General features: G+C 36.8%; 1 protein-coding gene across 1 annotated transcript in view; it reads left to right on the forward strand.

Annotated features, from left to right (window-relative positions):
- Positions 1 to 21893, forward strand: part of LOC117169796 (SRSF protein kinase 1) — a 111866-nt gene that overhangs the window by 41487 nt on the left and 48486 nt on the right. Inside the window, exon 4 of the mRNA XM_033356303.1 lies at positions 11742 to 12326. Coding sequence (XP_033212194.1) covers positions 11742 to 12326 — 585 coding nt within the window. The remainder of the gene's footprint in view (positions 1 to 11741; positions 12327 to 21893) is intronic.

Genomic DNA, 21893 nt, shown 5'->3' on the forward strand with positions numbered 1-21893 from the left:
AGTAAACACCATATGGGGGAATTCGAAGCATGCATTTATTAATCCTATTGCAATTTCGGCTACAGGCACGCAAAATGCCCTAAACATCTTAAACATTTAGGATATATATATATATATATATAATGTTATAGTTCAATTTAATACAATTCTTGAAATCTTTTGCGATGAAGGTGATAAAAGTCACCTCGCGATGCTTTCGTAGAGCTACCATCTGCCAATCCACAAGTTTTTAGTCGCTTACTTCCTGATGGCCGAGAAAGTTTCTTACACTGCGACAGGTGTTTAATAAAACTGCCTTCTTAACTGCTGCCAGTACCCTACTGACTCCTAAATGTTTAAGATGTTTAGGGCATTTTGCGTGCCTGTAGCCGAAATTGCAATAGGATTAATAAATGCATGCTTCGAATTCCCCCATATGGTGTTTACTTCGTGCCCTTACTCGCTATACTGACGGATCATGGTTTTATAGAAGGACTGCAAATTTCGGTTAAGTGGACAAGCAAGGTCAATGATGTAGACTTTTCCACCTTTTCTTTTCTCGCATCATGATGTTTGGTCGATTGGCTCGGGTGTAATGATTCCTGTGGATAGTAAGATCCCAATATAAAATTTCATCTTCGTTTTATAAAACGGGCATTGGAATTTATCTATAGAAAGGCATCCATTCTCTCAAGAGTCCTAGGTTTAGGTCAAGTTGTTGATGTATAATGCCCGCTACGTCACTATTTTTTTGCGTCTATTCTTTCTGAGCCATTGCGCGATAGCCATTATTAATGTGCTCGATGGATTCGTTGGTATCTCCACATAATCGGCACTGATCAACCACGTCTTGATGTAAGACGTGTTTGCGATAAATTCTGGTGCTGACAACCTTGCCGTAGATAGCTATCTGTCTTTATTGTGTTTCTAATTCCTCTATGGCTTTTGCCCTGATATTCAAGGCGTTCTCTGACGACAAAGTTAAGGGCGCATAGTCAAGATCCGCTTTACAGATGGTGCTGGAAAGCGCAACATCTTGTTTGCTGTTAAAATAGTCTCGCAACTGTATAACTTGCATAGTTTTTTGACATCTACAACTCCTCTACCCTCTATTTGTTATGTTACTTTTTCAATCGCTGAATTAATGTGGTGTATTCGGTGCATCAACATTTCTACGCGGACGATTCTGTTTAAATTTTTAAGGTCTGTGTTAGACCATTTGATGAGTCCGAGGGATTACGTGAGCAGTTGTTAGGCTTGTCTTAACTATCATATGCTGAATACCCTTAGATTCAAGAATACCCAGATATTTATAAACTCGCCCGCAACCATTGCCTCGATGTCATTTTCGCACTCGTTCTCTAACTGTGCCGTCCCTAATTCCCCTCTGTTTAAATGCACTGTTGTGCATTTATCTATTCCGAACTCCATGTGGATATCTACAGTAAACTGCTTTGTGAAATCGATTACTTGCTGCAGTTTCTTGTCTGAAATAGCGTATAGATTCAGGTCATCCATGCACAGAAGATAGGTCATTGAGCTTTGCTCAATGGGTTCAACGCTAAATAGAAGCGTAGTGCACTGAAGGAGCACCCCTAACACAGTTTGTGTTGCATTCAAATGCGTAGGTAAACCCCTGCTGTTGAGGTGTTCTATTAGTGTACGCAGATCGTTTGTGATGTTCATCGTTATTAATAGCCGGACGTGGTTCATTATCCCTAGCACCTATGCCTTCAGCTTCCATCAGGTCTTCGTTGCTCACATCTTCCAAGGGAAGTTCATCAATAGGAAGCTGCTGTTTCACTTCCATTTTAATAGCAGCTATTTCAACAGCCGAAAGCACTCTGTTTACAGATATTGAGCGTATTGAACTTCCAGATTCTACTCATTTATTCTTGTGGCTAGTTCTGGGTACTCAAGTGAGAAGAGTTTATGATGTTCTCTCCTTACATTTTGCTCACTTTTCTCTGCCAAAAAATAAAGGAGAATAACATCTCTTCTCAAATGTTTTGTCCATTTTTATTGTTTTTTGCTGTTGCAAAACCTCTGCTTCGGTGGTGTTGGTTCATCAACAGGTTGAGAAAGAACATCAATTGCCCCTGCTTGACTGTATAATGCGGCTTCCTCTAACTGATGTTCATTACCGTCGTTTTTCCATGCCAAATCAACTTGTTTAATCTCCATTGCTCGTTCTTCTGTCATGTGTAGATTATTCCTTATGTCCTTCACTTTAGCAATACGATCTCTTAGTGCAATTTTCCGTATGTTAGGATACTTTGCAGCAAATTTCGTTCTTAAATTATATCCTTTTTCCATTTTCGTTTCAAATTTCGAACTTTCGAAATAGAGAAGCACTAATTTCTCTTTCAATGTGGTATCCCAGTTGATGCTCTACCACGGTATTTCTGTCGGGGTAGTTGTTTGCAAATAGCTGACGTTAGCCAAAGTATCCTCAACAGGCACAGTTGATGTTCCAATGCTTACCGTTTGTCGCAGATGTTCTTGCTGGCCAGCTGCTTGATTAGTGAGATCTGCCTGACCATTTCGCAGCTGACCAGCACCACCGCCCCGTATGCTGTGGCCCACAGCGGTGGCTCCAGGGGCGCCCCGAAGATCCTGCCCCCGAAGATCCGTCTGCACGTCGCCCACTCCTGCTCCTTCTATCCTAGAAGGTAAGCTAAACGGAACATTTACGCAAGATACTTCGTACAACACTATTCCTTAGAGTGCGATCTCTAGCCGTGGATGGCCTAAGGCGGCAGACGGCACAGTTGAAGATAAAGGTCTTACCTCTGGATACTTTTGTAGAGCTACTAACTTTTGTACAATGTCAGAAGGAACAGTGTTAGAAAAACAGCGTTTTGTATCTGGCCCGTGATCGACTGAGCCTGATGCTGGCAAGCCGGTATTTTTTTGAGTTGGCCAAGAAATGAAGATTTCATACCTGCAAGGCAGCCGATTATAAGAATCACAAGTTGGATTTTGTATCCTTGGTACAGTCTGTTCAGCTCGAAAAAAGAGCTTGATATTGCGCCCTTTTTCTTACTCCTTTTCCGTGATGGTGCCGAAAATTCAATTACGTAAATTGTTTGTCCTTCAGATCTTAAAGCAGCATTGTATCTCTATGTAGCCGTAGCGTGCATTAAAGAATTATGCAACGATTTTGCTATTTTTACTAGACGAGTCTGTGAACGTAAATATTGTTAATTAAAAACATTACCCTTTGCATATGACTGCTTAGAAAATTAGTGAAATTGCCACACTTTTAATTGTTCCACCAGGACAGATTTTAAAAGTTAAGATGGAAACTGAAGATGTTTAGAAAAATGTGATACGAATATAATACCAAAATTTTAGTTTTTTCTTGAATTTAGTGTAGTATACATAACCTTCCAAAGAATGTTTCTATTCACTCGAAAAGCATGATGCAAGGAAGCAGTGAGGATTTGACAACACTGTTTGTTTCGTTTAAATGATGTTTCTGCCAGTGACGGGAAGTAACTAGTTACTTTAACTAATTACTTTTTTTGGTAAGGATGATAGTAACGAAGTTACTTTTGTGTAACAAATTGGTAACTAGTTACATTTTTTTCAGTAACTACAATGATTAAAATCGTTACTTTTCTCATTACTTTTGAAATATAGCACAGAATATATTTTGTTAAAACAATCAATGTAGTTTATTGTTTCTGCAATGATTTTTTCATTTCAACTTGTTCGAATGGTGGCGGCACTTCCAGCGACCAATCACTGACCAGCGCTTGAAATTCTAATTGGCGATAAACAGAATCAGCAGGCGATAAGATAGGTTAGATAAATGGCTTATTTTGTTTTCATCGTTTTCATGTACACAGTACACACGTGTTTACTACGCCGGTTCGAACACGAGTGAAATACGTTATTCAAGTGTCTAATGTTTACTTCTGAAAGCAGCGAATCGTGCGAAAGATTGTTCAGTACAGCAGGAATCATACTGAATCCGCGGACGGGAAGATTGTACGACGAAACTTTTGAACAATTAATTAGTATTGTTGAAATTAAACAAAGAATACAGATAGAAATAACTTGGGTTATTACTTTACTTACTATATATTTCTAATATTTCTTAAATATAAAAGTAACGAAAAAATTGACGACAGTTACTTTTTTTGAGAAAGTAACTAAGAAAAAGTTATATTTTAAAATTGTAACGGTAACTAGTTACTTTTTTCGTAATGTAATGGTAACGGTAACTAGTTCCTTTTAAAAAGTAACTTACCCATCACTGGTTTCTGCTATATCCACGTGCACGCCAGTACGTGCATATCAACAGTTGGTCAGCACAAATGAAACTAAAGAGTGCGCTGTTTCTGCGTTGATTGTGCTTAGCTTTAATTGATGTTTATGTATACAAGCAGTTCTTCTCAGTAGAGGTTGATAATGTTGAAACTTAAAAAAAGTTTTGACAAATGGCTAACAGATACTCAATGTTGTTATGGATCTGGCTTTATGTATTGTAAAAAATTGTAGGGTGGTGGGTCAGTCGCACCCCGGAAAGTGTAAAAAAAGTTTGGGCAACTTGTAGTTACTGAACTTCTCGAGAATTCTTACTTCTCAGGACTTCTCAACTTTTCAAAATCTGACACGAGCGAAAAGTAAAACACTAGTCAAGATTTCCTTTCTGAAAATGCGAATTGTAGTTTCTAAGTGATTTCTGAAGGGGGTTTCAAACCCTCCATCCTATCGTATCCAGTTTGAAACAAAATTAATTTGCAGAAACAAATTACGATTTAAAATATTTAACATTTTTCACTCTTTGGGTAGGGCACTATAAAGATGAGTATGTGCATCCGCCATTTTCGGTCCATGGAGTAGAGCGAGTATGTATAAAACGTGTACATTAAACGCGAGAATTGGAGCTCGACTGGGATAAAATTAGCTTTTAATATTAATACATAATAGTTTGAATTTGTTTATAGACGTGCTAGGAAACGTGTGAATAAATATTTTTCTTTCGGAGTGTTCTGAAATGGTGTGTGAAAGCTGAAATTGTGAAGACCACATGCAGCCTACACAGGTGCTTATTAAACGTATGTAAATAACTTATTTGCTTGACTTAACATAGAAAAGTATATTAGACTAAGTAAAACTAATGTAGAGAAGTTATTTGACGTATTTTCGTTCCAATTGTAAATTTATATGAAGGTAAACATAACATCACTTTAGACTGTATAACATGTGCATTGTATGATGTACACAAAATGAGTGTACCACTTTGTAAATACTTTGTATTACATTAGTTTTACTTGGTCTAATATACTTTTTCCATGTTAACTTGAATAAATAAGTTATTTACTTACGTTTAATAAGCACTTGTGTAGGCTGAATGTGGTCTTCACAATTTCAGCTTTCACGCCCCATTTCAGAACACTCCGAAAGAAAAATATTTATTCACACGTTTCCTAGCACGTCTATAAACAAATTCAAACTATTATTTATTACAAAAAGCTAATTTTATCACAGTCGAGCTTCAATTCTCGCGTTTGATGCACACGTTTTATACATACTCCCTCTACTCCATGAACCGAAAATGGCGGATGCACATACCCGTCTATTTAGGTGCTCTACTTTGGGTACTTTTGATTTTTTCTTGGCATTTATAAGCTACTTAGCCATGAAGAGTTATGCAGTCCAGCCGGTGCACCAATACACGCTGGTTCATTCAGACCTGATTCATTTAAAAATACTTTTGATTGTTTTAGAAGCTTTCCAAAAATACGTTCAGTGGTTCTAGATGCATCAAATTTTTTCGATGTTATAAACAAATTAGAGAACAGAAATGTTTTTTAAGAGAACGTTCAATGATATCGTATTGTTATTATCGTCCTTTTTCCGCTTTACCTACGTAACGCGATTTCCGAGGTTTTCATTTGTATTTTTATCATTATCGTAACAGAAATCAGAGCACCTCTATTCACGGCCAATCTAAATATAGAGTCCGGATCCGCCAGGCCGAGAATGCCCCCCATCGAGGAATGGTGGAAGTAATAATAACCAGCATCCGGACGCAACCTGGCCGGAAAACCTCTTGGGACAAAATTCCTTGGGGGATCCAAGCATATTCAACGATTACAATTATATTCCCCGTGACGTGTTAGCTCGGTACGACAAACGTCCAAAAAACACCGCATCGTCCGGCACTCACCAATCACGAATACGTTCAAATAGCCAACGTTCACGTCCGAGCCCACGCAATACGAATACACTCCCCATTTCCCCAGCAATCGTTTAAAAACCGAACCAGCTTTCCTCAGCCCTTGTCCTCGTCCTTATCCTTATCTTTCTCACTCGGTTCCTGACTCTTTTATACCTGGAACGTAAAACTCCACCCCTTTAGGCCTAATAATATTGACAACACCCGCCCTGTCACTATTTGATATTACATAATTTGTTAATGCTGTATAATTAGAAACAGTACTCAAGAATTTCTTACCTGTATTTTGACATAATGATATCCGTGAGGTTTCACCGAGAGTATATGCAGTTCTAGAAAATGGCACCGGCTCGAGGCGAAATTGCGGTAATTTTTCAGCTGTAACCACGTCACTGCGATGGACTCAATACGACGATCAGGCAGAAGTCTCGTGTCATCTGAGGACATGGAGCGACCCTAGGACGAGCGCCTTCTGCTTTTTTCCCGCACTTGTCTTAGCACTTCGTTGATACGCAGGGATGCTTTTCAGACTATCAACCAGTAAAAGCTTGGCACCTCCTAGAGCACCGATGAGCAGGGCAACTAGTTGAATAGAACAGTCTGGGTATTAACGTTGCAACTCCCTCCTCAAGAAGAACTATGTCAGACATTGATTGCGCGACAGAAATATATTCGGCACTTCTCGTTTTCGACTCTTGGCTCTATTTCCCTAGAATCGTTTGGCAGAGTGTTATCACAGAGATAGAACAAAACGGCTGTGGTCGCCGTGACTCACGGTGCTATTGCGGGTGATAAGATAAAAGTTCTTCGAAATGGTCCAGAATATGTGAATGTGACGTGTTCACAGCGATCATGTGCGTGAATGGTGGTTAGGATTTTCACAGCGACCACCACTGCGATCACAGTGTTCACATGCTCTGGGAGATCTCCGATTTAACAGAGGTACCCGTTGTGGACCCCCCCCCCCCCCCCCCCCCCCCCCCCATGGTTCTATGCAGCCTTCGGTACGGTTGCTTACGCCTTAGATTGGGGGTTTTCCTTCGGGACCATCCCGGGACAATTATTCATGACTGCTTATTTAGTTTGTAGCCATATTCAGCAGTAACCCTCCGTACAAGGGCCCCCTATCCGCAACCCGAGGACGCGTCCTGTAACCTGGTCAAAGGCTTCCCCTTCGGCTAATAAAGAAACTGGATATAAATAAATATCGAATTTTCTTATATAAATAGTTTAAACTATTATCAATTGAAGTTTATCTTTAACAGTAATTAGTTAATATGATAATCCGTCAATTTTCTCCCGAAAGTACTGGTCTGAAATTCTTGAATGTTGATTCTAATTAGCAATCGTTAACAAACCATGTAACATTCAATTTTGTCGGAGAGGGGTGCTGATTTCTGTTACCAGGGCCGGCGGAACGATAGTTATCTGTCTTTCTCGCTCCTTAAGGAGCTTGATTGTGAACGAATCAGATTTTGTTTTCTACATGCGAGTTTCTCGCTTACTCTATTCGTTTACATTCACACTTTTTAAGGCGTGAGAAGAGCTACGTGCCGCCGGCCCTGTCTATTACGGTTATGATTAAAATACACAGGAAAACCTATGAAAATACGTGACGGAGGTGAGAGGAGTAAAAAGGGGGAAAAAGGTAAGTAATTAGTGAACGCTCTCTTAAGAAACACTTATGTTATATTCTCTGTTTACAAAAACATAAAAAAAATTTCGATGCATCTGGAACCAGTGAACGTGAATTATGAAAATCTTCTGCACCAATAAAAAGTATTTTTGAATTAACCAAGAAAGTCGTATTAAAGTTAGTAAAGATAAAATTCAAGCTTTCTTTTAAACCTTCTTTTTAAAAATCAAAAGTAAATGAAGAGTAGAAAATGCTTAATAAATATTTTACATCGTAATTTCTTTATGAAAATAAAAAAACTGATTTTACAGGATGGAAGGTCGTGAAACGCTTCAGAAATCACTCGTAAAAATTAAATTTGCACTTGTAGAAACGAATTTATGACCAGCGTTGGGTCTTTCGCTCATCTCAAATCTTGAAATGCTGAGAAATTATGAGAATTCTCGTGAAGTTGAGCGAGGAGAGGCTTGTCAGGGGTTGAGAAGCTCTGTCTGTTGTGGCGAGAAAATTTCTCAAGCGATGATATAAATCAGCCTTTCTTAAACTTTTTTACCTTTTTGGAGGAGCGGCTGACCCACCATTATACAACTTTTACAATGCAAGAACCTCGTGAGAATGATTGACTGCCGGCCGTGCAATCAATTGCTTACTCGCGTGAACTTTTTAGTTAGTTAACTTGAGAGAAATTCGGTCAAAAGTTTCAGCTCAGCAAAATCCAAAACCTCATTACATGTCTGCTAACCATTCGAAAAAAACTTTTTATTAGGTTTGTACACTCTTATCCTCTACTAAAAAAAACTCTTTGCATTCATATACATATATTAACACAAGTTAAGCAATGAACGCAGGAACACCTTGCTTACAATACTTATCTGGACTGACGAGCTGTTGATGCGCGTGTACTAGCACGCACGTGGATCTGACAAAGATACATTATTATTCTTTCAAAAATTATATCCGTTAAGGCCATGTAGCGAGAGGGTCACGTGATCAAAGCTAGTCCTCGATTTTTCTTCCACGAATTACGTCTAAATGAAATGAGGTATCGCTATGAAAGTTTGGAAAATAAAAGAGGAGACAATAAAGTGCATGTCTCTGTTTTTTTTTTCCGGTGGAAATTTTGAAGATAAAAAATTGGAAGTTACATCGGTACTTTTCTTTCACAACTTAAGTCCACACGGAGTGATATATCGTGTTGAAAGTCTGGCACGGTAAATAGAAGGCACGAAGGAAGGTGTCTCTGGTCCTAAATAATTAGAACTGTGAAAAAGTTGTTTTTTAAATTACAAATTAGGAGAAATATCGACCGTGCTATAGAACCCTGCAAGATGTGTCAGAGCAGCACTGTCGTAACGAATAAACAATTTCCAACTTCTACGGGTCTGTGGGTAATACAGATTGCAAAATTACCGAGAGAGAAAGATAAAAGCGTTACTTAAACTTTTATTTATAAATATGGGTGAACAAATATTGATTTCAGGACTGACATAACCAGCTGGTCCACTGTCTACATGGCCTTAAAGTAAACTAAAAAATTTTCAAATTTTTGTATTATATTCGTATTATATTCTTCTACGCGTCTTTAGTTTTTGATCTAAGTAGTAACATCCGTTTTGATGCAACAATTGAAAGTGTGACAAATTCTCTTGTTTTCTAAAGGGGGCACATGTAAAAGGTACTGTTTTTAATGAAAAAAAATTCAAATCCTAAGAAGCTCTTTTCGCTCAAGTTCTCGAGAATACTCAGCTTCTTGAAACAGGAGACGAACGCAATGCCCAACGCTAGTTATTCCCATTTGAAAATACCCGTTTTGCCCTGGAGATGAAAGTTTCCACCTTGTACTTCAGGGACGCATCGTATTAAAACTTTGTAAATTGGTGGTTGAACTACTATCGTATAGACAAATAAATTCTAAGAATTTATGGTCAATCGTCAGATATGACTTTTAAAATTGAGGCAGTTCAGAAATAATTCCCCATATAAGGCAAATGTACCAGTGGTCGTACAAACAGCGTTACTCTCCTATTTCAGTTGTCGTAGACACTTTATTTTTGAATTTTTTCTAAAAATGTTTGCATTTTTGAACTGTGTTCGTACTGTTAAAGTTATTTTTGCCATTCAATTTAACTAATCATTATTTTATTTATGGTTGTTCAGGTTTTACATACTTTTTTTTAGGTTAGTTCTACTCTATGCGAATATTTTAAATTGCAATAAAATGTTTTAGGCTGCAAAACCAGAAGAATATTTTAATAACCTAATACTAAAATTACTTTGCCTCCATAGTAAAATTATGGTCCTTTTGTGGCTTACGGCTTTGTGGAGCTCAGGATCATAGACATTTAGCCAGAAGACTTTTAGCCAGACTCTCTTGTGCGCATGCTCCACATGCGTACTTAAGGCGTACAGAGAAGCAGTGCGCATGTGGAGCATGCGCATAAGATAGTCTGGCTAAAAGTCTTCTGGCTAAATGTCGATGATCCGGAGTTCACTGTCTCGGACGATTTATTTATTGTTTAAAAGAGAAAATAATTAAGCTTCTTCGATATCCATGCACATTTTCATTAGATTCAACATAAACCTCGTTATTTTTATTTCTAAAATACTTACTTTAAAAAAATATTTGATTAAATTCAACTTGTACCTAAGGTTAGAGAGGTTAGAATTTCAAAAAAATGTTTATGCGTAATTCCGCTCTTACAAACATTATTCTTCTTCTTTATTTCAAATAATAGTTTTTACTTGGACAAAATAATTATTGGAATTTTGTTTCATAATTCTTTTGTGTATGTTGCATTTCTATGAAGAACATATCTGCTCTCCACATATTCATATCAGTTGTCTGACTTAAGAAACACTCGTAGAATGACGTTTACACCAGAGGTCGGATAGTCTGTCTGACTTGTAGCGTGTTTAAAAAATACTGCATTGAAGTTCGATCATATTAAATATCTTCGCATATACAGTATATATGTTTAAATTTCGTATAATTTGAAAAAAATGTAAGTCTCACATTTGATAAATGCAGCCATTGAAGTTAAATCACAATTTAAATATACATAACTTGAATAAAAAGTACTCTGTTTTCTGACCAAAACATAGCGCACAGTCCCAAAATGGCCTGACACGGTAATCAGCTTTTAACAATATTTTTAATACAGTGAAAGTGAAAATTCTTTACATGTTTCCTTTGCCTTTCGCGATTAAAAAAAAATGAAAAATTATAACACCTATTTACTTTTAATAATGATGGTTTATTGTAACTATTCCTACTGTGAAATACATGGTATCGTCCGACCAATAGTACGTTACTGGTGACTTGTGTGTTTATCCTGTAAAAGTAAATCTACTTTAAAAATTATATTGCCCTACTAAAAAAAGTCAGGAATCGTCAGAAAAAAAGTCCGGACTTCTGACTATTTCTGATCAGTTTTGTTAGGTTTCTCGACAGAAATCGCCAGGGAAAGTCAAAATTCATTAAAAAGTCTTAATAAATAGTCAAAACTTGGGTTCGAAGAATAATCCTTTGATTAGGGGTCCAAGAATAGATTGCATAAAACCTAATCCCTTTTATATTCCCGAGGTTATTTATGTTTTTTGACTTATCTCTTTTTCTCTACAAGATACATTATATTTATCCTAATTTTAAATTTGTAAGGAAAAATTTTAGTTATCTGAAATTGTTGAATTAAAAAAAAAAATATCTTTAATTTTAAATCCTTTTCGGTTGGTCTATCTACAATCCTAATCGATGAGCTACCTGTTAAGATTTGATTGAACATACCTTCAGAAATAGTCAGACTCGTCAGAAATGGTTAAGATCACGACGTTCAGAAATTGTCATAACTTTAAACATTTGTGACGATTCCTCACTTCGAATTTTAAATTTATTCACTCTTATTGCTACAAAAATAAAAATAAATCTTTTTTCAGGTAAGATAATTCACACCGATATAAAGCCAGAAAACGTTTTAATATGTGTGGACGAAATCTACATAAGAAAATTGGCTTCCGAAGCAACAGAACTTCACTCCTTGGGTTTAAAGTTACCCGTTTCTCTTATATCCACCGCACCGAAAGAATTTCAGGAACCAACGCCCAACTCCAAAATGTCAAAGAACAAAAAAAAGAAACTAAAGAAGAAGGCTAAGCGACAAAACGAACTTTTGAAAAAGCAAATGGAGCAAATAGAGGAAATCGAAGAACAAGATAAGACTACGGGTGACACGAAGGAAAATGGCGACGTCGGTGAACTCGAAACAAACAGTCCAGATCCCGATATCACCGCAGAAAGTATTGAAGATAACACTGAGAGTAAAGAGTCTCCTGATACCTCGGAACCGTCTGTTCCCTCGCTGCACGTAAACGGCGTCGACGGATTAGCAGGTGGTGAGAAAATTGACAATCAGACGAACGAACAGCAGAAGATCGAAAATGTCACGTTGACTGATGTAGAGAAAAGCTGTGGCGAGGGCGGTTTACCACCTGATCTTGACGACACGGAGGAGGGCAGTGAAGGTATATAAAATATTTAGAGATATCACCTTACAGTAGTTAGCTACTATTTTCAAGACGTTTAACTGTGTCATTTAGCAGCAAAAAGTAGAAATTTTCGTATTCAAATGAAGCCCGCGATGTTTATTCAGTTTACTAGTTCTTTTAAAGAAATCTCATAAAATTAATTACTGAGTTGTATTATACATTTTTATTGGACGCAGTCAAAGGTACGATTTTGACACGTCAATCCAACAATAGATAATCGTTTCTGGTAGAATAAAATGATATGACAAAATACTTAATTATCGATACGAGTGGTTACCAGGTAACACCTATCTAACCGAAATTATAATGTCATATCGATACCGAATTTCGAAAATTTATATTCTAAGGTAAAAACATACCCCAGAAAAATTAATTTAGATGTATTATCAATAATCACTAGAAATTATCTACTGTAGGGTTGTGTCTCTCGTATATAAACACTTAAATCACTTCTGCGGTGGTTAGTTGTCCACCGAACCACTAAATAGTCACCATAATTTTCACATTATAATATATAAATAGTAGCTAAGGGATCGTCCATATATTACGTAAGACATTTTTCTTTTGTTTATATCGCTGTATCCTTTTCAACTTGATAAAAATATTATTTTTGTCTTTATTCAAACAACAGAAAAACGTCTTACGTAATATATGGACAATCCCTAATAGTTACACAACGTGATTTTCTTGACAATTTATTGAAAATGTTACTGGGTATTTATTAGAGTTATATTTCAATTTTTGTGTAATTAAAGTATTGTTGACCGTGTCCAGGCTGCAATCAAAACTTTTATATTAGGAATGATGGTTAACAATTTCGCTATCTGTTGCCTAAAATCAAAACTAGAAAGAATAGTAAAAAAAGGCCTTATCCAAAATAAAGCGTTTCAGACAGAATTTCGTCGTTTACAGAGAAAAAACACGTTTCTGTCAAAACTATTTTTCTAAGATGAAAAAAACAAACCAATTATTTTCCTATGTCATGTAAGTTTCAATACAGTATAAGCTTGGGGGCATGTAACACAGTTAAATACCTATATTACCGACCTCACTGCATCAGTTCTCTGAATGATTTTTTTTTGTTCAGAAAAAAGGTGAAATAATTTTCAGTGAAGTTCCTACCACAATGTAGTACCTAAACATACTTTATTGTACTCCAATACATTTTCCAAAGTTTCAGCTCGATATTTTATTTACAACAAAAGTTCTTAGGTTCGAAAAAATATTAAGTGTACTGATAAAAGTATTTGGCTGTGTCACATGCCCTTAAATAAACTTAAATTAATGCGTGCACCCTACCGAAAGAAATCTCTGAGTTTTCTTTAGCGAAATAGCCTGGCCCATTTGAGTCTATAAACAGAGTCGATTTGAAACAAAATAGTCTCGGAGATAGTTTGAGAGATTTGGGTCATTTTCAAGATCCTTTTAGTGGTCCTTTTAAGAGTGGTGCGATGGTAATATAATGTTCCTTTTGTATTCATCACGTACCGGGCGGGCAGAGTTATTTACAGTAGTTGGTCGTGGCTAATCCGCTCTCCCTTTTTAAATTTCTCTTCAGATTATTAATACTTTTTTTTTAATTGATGAATTTTCTCATTATACTTATTTATAATTATAACTTATATACTAATATACAATTTTCTAGTTGAATTCAAAAATGTAGTCTTTTTTGGCATATCTCATTCCATTTACGAGAAACCTTGTATTAATTCTAATTTTAAGCATTAAAAAAAAAGGTAGATATCTGAAATCATCGAAACCCGTAGATTCCGAATTATTATGTTTTAGGCTGTTAACTAAGAAATTAAAAAAATCTACTTCTAAATTTTAATCCGGAAGCTTAACAAAGGACCCTTGAGTGTCGGCTACTCTATTAATATAGCCTCTCTGCTGGTTATTTATGATCGAATACTTATTTCAATTTCAAACTCTCTGCTTGTTATTTATGATCGTATTGCTATTTCGATTCCGGAAAGGACATTTTAAAGCCTTCAAAACATTTAAAAGAACTATCTGGACCTTAAAACATATCTACCTGAGTGCCTGCTGAGAAATTCTCTGAGCTTCCTTGACCTAAAGAATTTTTAGTATATACTCAAAGATTCTTTTCGGTAGGGCAGTACAAATTTGATCCAATTTATGCAAACAATATGAACAATAGTCAATTGGAATTGAAATACGAATTCTAACCTAACTCTTAGGATAATGTGTTTAGATTTACAATAAATAGGATAATCATTGGTTTTTCCTTGAAAAAACATTTTTATTAAAAAAGTGTTCTTTCAATTACGATGTAAATTCCATCTGAAAGACTTCGTTTTCGATAAAAAATTATTTTTAGTATTAAGTAAATACTTTAATCTCCACAAAAAATAGCGTAAAACGATTTTATGCACAACGTGAAATTCATCTTCAACATTATCCCTACTATTTCTAGTTTTGATTTTTGCCACCAAATGACGTATCGCAGTTTAGCCATTCCCAATATGGAAAAAGTGGTAACAGGAATTCATAAAAGTTTAAACTCGCATTAGGATCTGAATTCTTGATGGCGCCACTGTAGAAAAAAGTAAATAACTTAAAAATCTTTTCCAATGGTATTTTTCATAGCACCACACATTCTTAAAGGTGCTTTGGCCGAGCGGCGCGCCGCACAGTGGCAAGAATCGAAATTTTCTATTCGTAATCCACTGCAGCCTACCATTCTTGACCGATTTTGGTGTTTTTCTTCTTTAATTCCCAGAATTAAATCCTTTATAAGGACTTCAGGACCGACTTTTTAATTTAATTCTGTGGAATTTATTATTCAACTCCATGGATCTTTAAAATTGGACATTTTACGAATATTAGTTTTTCCTCCGAAGGAAAAACTGAAGAGAATTCGCTATCTATCAGAATTATTGCAGATATATTTCAAGAACACAAATATTCAGTTTAAGACTTAAGCTAGTTGTTATAAACAATTTATTTCCTTTGGTGATCAACCGCAACAAAATATTTTATCTTTATTAAAAATACCTAAATATCCCGCAGGAATAGTATTTCAAATGGAAATTACCATTAGTTAACAATTACCATTATTATAAATATTCTGTTTTTTTTTCAAGTATTGTTTTTCTCATCAAACAACTTTCGAATTAATTATCAATTATAATAAATAGCTGCAAAAATTGTAAATATTAACTATGTATATAGTTTTAATCAACATTACAAAGAAATTAACAAAGGGTGACCCAAAATTTGGCCTCTTTTCTCGACCTCATGAATTTGATGCCAAATTGGTTAAAAGAATCGCTTGTCGTGATACTTGAAAATAAAAAAAAATTTCAAGTTGAGCATAGCTTTTTTTAAAGAGATACAACCAGTCAAACTTATCAGCTAACTTTATCACGTCCAGAAGAGTCCAATGTTCCTGCGATTTTTTTTGCTGATTCAGAATTATAGAAAATGTTGGCATCGTCAATTTGTTTGTTATATATAGCTATTTTTTAACATCTATTAGATTTTACCCAAAATATTGTACATTTGTTTTAAAAGTTTATAATTATTTAGAGGCGAATAGTTCTGAAAGGTAAGACTGGAAAATCTACAGATACTAGGTTTTGAAATTTTTTATTGCGCTCTTATTGGAGCATTAATTAATTGTGATTAATAAGAGATATTTTCTTAAATAACTAATGATACTCATACATTATTTATTTGCGCGGAAAATTACAAAAACTATGAAAAAATTTGTTCGAGAAATGATATTGATAGTATTTTGTGAAATATTGAACACACCCTACCGAAAGAAATCTCTCAGTTTTCTTTAGCGAAATAATCTGGCCCATTTGAGTCTATAAACAAAGTCGATTTGAAACAAAATAGTCTCGGAGATAGTTTGAGAGATTTGGGTCACGTACCGGGCGGGCAGGTTTATTTACAGTAGCTGGTAGTGGCTAATCCGCTCTCCCTTTTTAAATTTCTCTTCAAATTATCAACACTTTTTTTAATTGATAAATTTTCTCATTATACTTATTTATAATTATAACTTATATACGGATATACAATTTTCTAGTTGAATTAAATTTTTTTGTCTTTTTTGGCGTATCTCATTCCATTTACGAGAAACGTTCTATTAATTCCAATTTTAAGGATTAAAAAAAAAGTTAGATATCTGAAGTCATCAAAACCCACAGATTCCAAATTATTATGTTTTAGGCTGTTAACTATGAAATGAAAAAAATCTACTTCTAAATTTTAATCCGAACGCTTAACAAAGGACCCTTGAGTGTCTGTCTGTCAGCACGATAACTTTTGAAAAAATAATTCTATTAGATTGGCCTCTGCTACACTCGTTTAGTGTTCTGAACTAAAGGTCAAGTTCGTCAGCCAGCCATTTTGGATAGAAATTCAAAAAGTGAGCGCCTTTTGAATATTTTTCAGACCATTTTTTCAAAATTCAAGAATTCTCCGTACGGTAATTCATAGTATTTAGAAAGTCGAATAATTTATCTAATGACTGTTTTCATGAAATTAAAAATTCTTAGAGTTATAGCATTTACAAAATTCCAAAAAACACATGAAAATGAACCTTTTAAGCCAATTAGCGGACGATATGAAAAAATGGGGTGCAATTGTAGAATAGGGGCGTCACCTGTTTTTTGGCTGGAAAAACAGTATTTTTCTGCAAAAAACGTTTAAAATCTTTAATTGAACGATAAATGAAGCGATTTGACCAGATAGAAGTTTAAAATTATTGTTACTTTTGTTACTACGATATCTTAAGTATAGGTATGTCACGACATCAGAACGGTCATATTTAACTTACCGTTTAGGTGCTTTTAAACATCCAAACGGCCACAAACACCCCTTTGACAGGTCACAAACATAATTTTGTCAAAGCCCTACCCCTTTCCAACGTTTCATGGGGGCAGGAAGGCACCCCTATGACTAGTTAGAAGAAGAATGTTGGCCAAATCACTACCCATTTCCAAATTCTCGTTAAATATGATCATTACGATATATCGTGACAGCCCCATATTTAAGACATCATAGTAACAAAAGTAACAATAATTTGTAATTTTTGCCTTATCAAATCGATTTATTTATCGTTCAATAAAAGATTCTTATAGTTTGTTATCAACAAAAACATGGTTTTTCCTGCCAAAATAGAGGTGATCGGTGACGCCCCTATTCTGCAATCTAACCAAAAATGGGAAGAGAAAAAAAAGTTTGATTTCTAAATGCCCTAGAAGATTACCATTACAACTTTTTGAATTTTCTTGATAAATAAAAAATTAAATTTTGAAAGCATAAAAAATAATGGAAAATCCAAAAGTTACATTTTTTCAAGCAACATTTTCACAGTATTTCAAATATTCCCAAATTCAGTTTATGGAAAAACGACAAAAGTTGCAATCAAACGTTTAATAACAAAAATTTTCTAAAAGAATGCGCTTTTTTAACGGGACAATGAAACTTCGTCTGTTTTAATACCAATGCAAGTTACGAATTATAATAATATACATTTATGGGAATGAGATAAAATTGCAAGGATAAACTCGAGTGCGAAGCACGAGATACGTGATAAGAATATTTTCGTTGAAGCCGAAGGGGCTTTAACAAAAGAGAATTCACAATTACCAAATTAGTGTTGTCGATACTTTCACCCTTAGTTTTTAAAAATCTATGCAGAAAGATCGAGCGCGAGGTAAATGAATTATCGAGTGTAATAATACAATGAATAAGACAAATAAAATAAATAAAACTGTCGGGCTTAAAAGACATGTGCAAATCAAAAATTATTCCGCGTTAAAATCATTTTGTTGCCCTGAAAAGGACCGATTGAAATAAATAACAGTTCGATTTATGAACGTGTCTACTCCTATATCGCCATAACCAAGCGTTTTTGTGAACTGCTAAAAAACTTTGTTATCTTTTTTTGAACGCTGAAGCTCCTGCTTTCACAATGATCCTCAAGTATGTTTAATGTATTGAATTTAAGATCAGAATTATTATTCTCTCTAACACTTCTGTCTCCATAATTAGGTGGACAACAAGTGCAAATTTTCGTTTAGCAAATCAAAATATTCGTTTTACTGGTTTATGTTCACTTTTAACATGGGCTTTGGCAGAGAAGTACCTATTATTTCTAGGCCCGACATTTGTCACCAGGTGAAGCATCGCTGTTTAACCATTTCCAATCATGGGGCCGTCCATAAAAGACGTCTGCAGTTCTCCTTATTCTGCGATAAACGGGACGCATTCATTTCAGATGCCTTGCAATAAACGGGCCTTGACTATATGTATATATATATATATATATATTAGGCAATTTCACTTCATCGTCAACAAACTTCACTTCGTTGAATTCTGAGGGGAAAACAATGTACCCCCAAACGGAGGTGTAAAAAACGTGCCGAAAGCTGAATGGTATCTGGGTGAGTTGTCTAGAATGGTGACTCTGGGACACCGGGCGACCTCTCAGAATACGCAGTCTTATCCTTGCATACGGGGCTCTACAAGGATGGATGAACCCCTTTCCCTAGCTTCTCGTGGGAATAACAATGACTACACCAAACATAGTTGTAGTAAGTGCGGTTCAAAATAACAGAACGCGTAGGGCTCCCGACAATGGGTCGTCCAACAAGGCCCACCACTCTAGAGCTGAGGGAGCCAATGAAAATGGATTCAATGCGATGGATCGGCGGAATCTCGGACCTTTAGGTGGACGGAGCGACTGAATCACGACTTGCTAGAGTACGCGTCCCGCATTCAGTGTATGATGACTACATCACATCTGGCAGGAATTTTAGTGCCAAGGTTCGAAAGTTCGCGCGCGAACTCCGGACCCGTTATCACACACTTAAGAAGTCAAAGCTGCTGACCATCAGGCAGCATATTGTTGAGAGAATACGGATACTATCTGACGCTAAGAGAAGTCTAAAGCGGAGGGAGAGGTGGGTCAGAGAAAATCAACAGTTTCTCTCTGACCCATCTCGATTCTTCCAAGACCCTCAAGATACTGTCAACCACCCGCCCAAACCAGAGGAGGTCGAAGTATTTTGAAGAGAAGTCTAAGAAGTGCAGCATAGACTGGACGAAGACTCAGAAATATAAATAGCTTCAAGGAACTGTGTGATGCCCTCATAAAACCTGATAAAGAATGCCCACCCATCACTACCGAGGAGGTGAAAAAGGTATTAAGAGGGATGATGAACTATTCCACACCGGGACCAGATTGTATCAAAATCTTCTGTTGGAAGAAATTTCCTTCTACCCATCAGCATTTGGCCCGTATTTTCACCTCATATTTGGAGTCGGAAGAGCCGATTCCAGAGTGGTTGGTGAAAGGGCGCACAATACTCCTGCCGAAAATAGACAACTTAGCTGACCCGAAGAATTACAGGCCAATCACTTGTCTGAACACACTGTATAAGATATTCAAAGCTATCATAAATAATAGGATTGTTCCGGCAATTGAACCTGTGTGGCAAGAAATGTATGAACAACGAGGCTCAAAGAAAGGCGTAGCGGGATGTCGGGAGAACCTGGTCATCGATAGAAGTGTCTGCAAAGCTGCAGCATTCTACCAGCGTGACCTATCGATGGCCTGGATTGATTATCGGAAAGCTCACGGCCGTGAGATAGGTGGTTACAGTCTGTAACGGAATCAATATGACGAACCGGCAAAAGTTTCGTGCACCTTGAGAACACGGAATGATCCAAGGACTACCGCCTTCTGCATTATTTTCGCAAGTCTTTTAGCATATTATTGACACGCAGGGATGCTTTTCATGCTATTCACGAGTGAAAGCTTGGCACCTCCAGGAGCGATGATGATAAGGACGATTAGTTAAACAAAATATTTCGGGTAAAATCGTTGCAATCTATACCTCTCTTTCTTTTCATTATCCTTGGCTATGATATTTTTGTCAGCTGGTACCGAAAATTCGATGCATGCTTTTGTTCATGTGCATAACCTTTCTTGTTTCCATATCAAGGGATCTAAGCTCGTTCTTCGTCCATGGAACTACTCCAAATAAATAGAGTACTATTGGGACAGCAAGCATGTTCGTTGCAGATACTTTGTTCCTCGCCGACAGTTCGGAAGACCAAATCTGCCGGGTGAGACGTTTGTATCTGCTTCGGAGAGTATCCTTTATAGATGTCACATCCTGAATGCGGCTCTGTGGCACGCGCAAGTATTTGTATGTATCTCCAGAGCAAAGGTGTCGTATAGCGCTTCTATCAACGAGCTCAGGATCTTCAGGGATGCCATTAAGTTTTGCTCGCTTCAAATCAACCTTGGCGCATTTGTCTACCTTAAATTCCATTACAATTTCCTTAGTATATCTTTCGACATCCCTAGAGCTAGATGTAGTTGCTTTTTGTTTTTAGCATAGATCTTAAGATCGTCCACGTAAAATACATGAGTGACCTTGTACTTTCGATCTGCAGGTTTGCCGCACAACTACCCGTCGGAATGGCGAAGAGCTAGAGATAGTGGCAATAATGTAAGGCAAAAGAGGAATCGGCTCATGGTGTCGCCCTGAAAGACACCTCTCTAAAAAGGTGACCTTAATAGTTGTCCCACGATTTTTTCCAGATGAGATAGTAAATCTGGTTTTCCGAAGCGGCATCAATCTCTCGATGCACCTCACGATATGCGGATGAACCTTTAAGCTTTCCAAAAGACAGATGATAAGTCTATGGGAGGTCGAATCGAAAGCTTTCCGATAATCAGTCAAGGGCATCGATAGGTCACGCTGGTAGAATGCTGCATCTTTGCGGACACTTCTATCGATGAGCAGGTTCTCCCAACATTCCGCTACGCCTTTCTTTGAGCCTCGTTGTTCATTCATTTCTTGCCACACAGGTTCATTGCCGGAACAATCCTATTATTTATGATAGCTTTGAATATCTTATACAGTGTGTTCAGACAAGTGATTGGACTGTAATTCTTCGGGTCAGCTAAGTTGCCTATTTTCGGCAGGAGTATTGTACGCCCTTCCACCAACCACTCCGGAATCGGCTCTTCCGACTTTAAATATGAGGTGAAAATACGTGCCAAATGCTGATGGTTTGAAGGAAATTTCTTCCACCAGAAGAGTTTGATACAATCTGGTCCTGGTAGTGATGGGTGGGCATTCTTCATCAGGTTTTATGAGGGCATCACACAGTTTCTTGAAGCTATTCATATTTTCTGAGTCTTCGTCCAGTCTATGCTGTACTTCTTAGACTTCTCTTCAAAATACTTCGACCTCCTCTGGTTTGGGCGGCTGGTTGACAGTATCTTGAGGGTCTTGGAAGAGTCGAAATGGGTCAGAGAGAATCTGTTGATTTTCTCTGACCCACCTCTCCCTCCGCTCTAGACTTTTCTTAGCGTTAGATAGTATCCGTATTCTCTCAACAATATGCTGCCATATGGTCAGCAGCTTTGACTTGTTATGTGTGTGATAACGGGTCCGGAGTTCGCGCGCGAACTTTCGAACCTTGGCAGTAAAATTCCTGCCAGATGTGATGTAGTCGTCACACACTGAATGCGGGACGCGTACTCTC

Source organism: Belonocnema kinseyi, chromosome 3, assembly GCF_010883055.1.
Source record: "Belonocnema kinseyi isolate 2016_QV_RU_SX_M_011 chromosome 3, B_treatae_v1, whole genome shotgun sequence".
NCBI lineage: Eukaryota > Metazoa > Arthropoda > Insecta > Hymenoptera > Cynipidae > Belonocnema > Belonocnema kinseyi.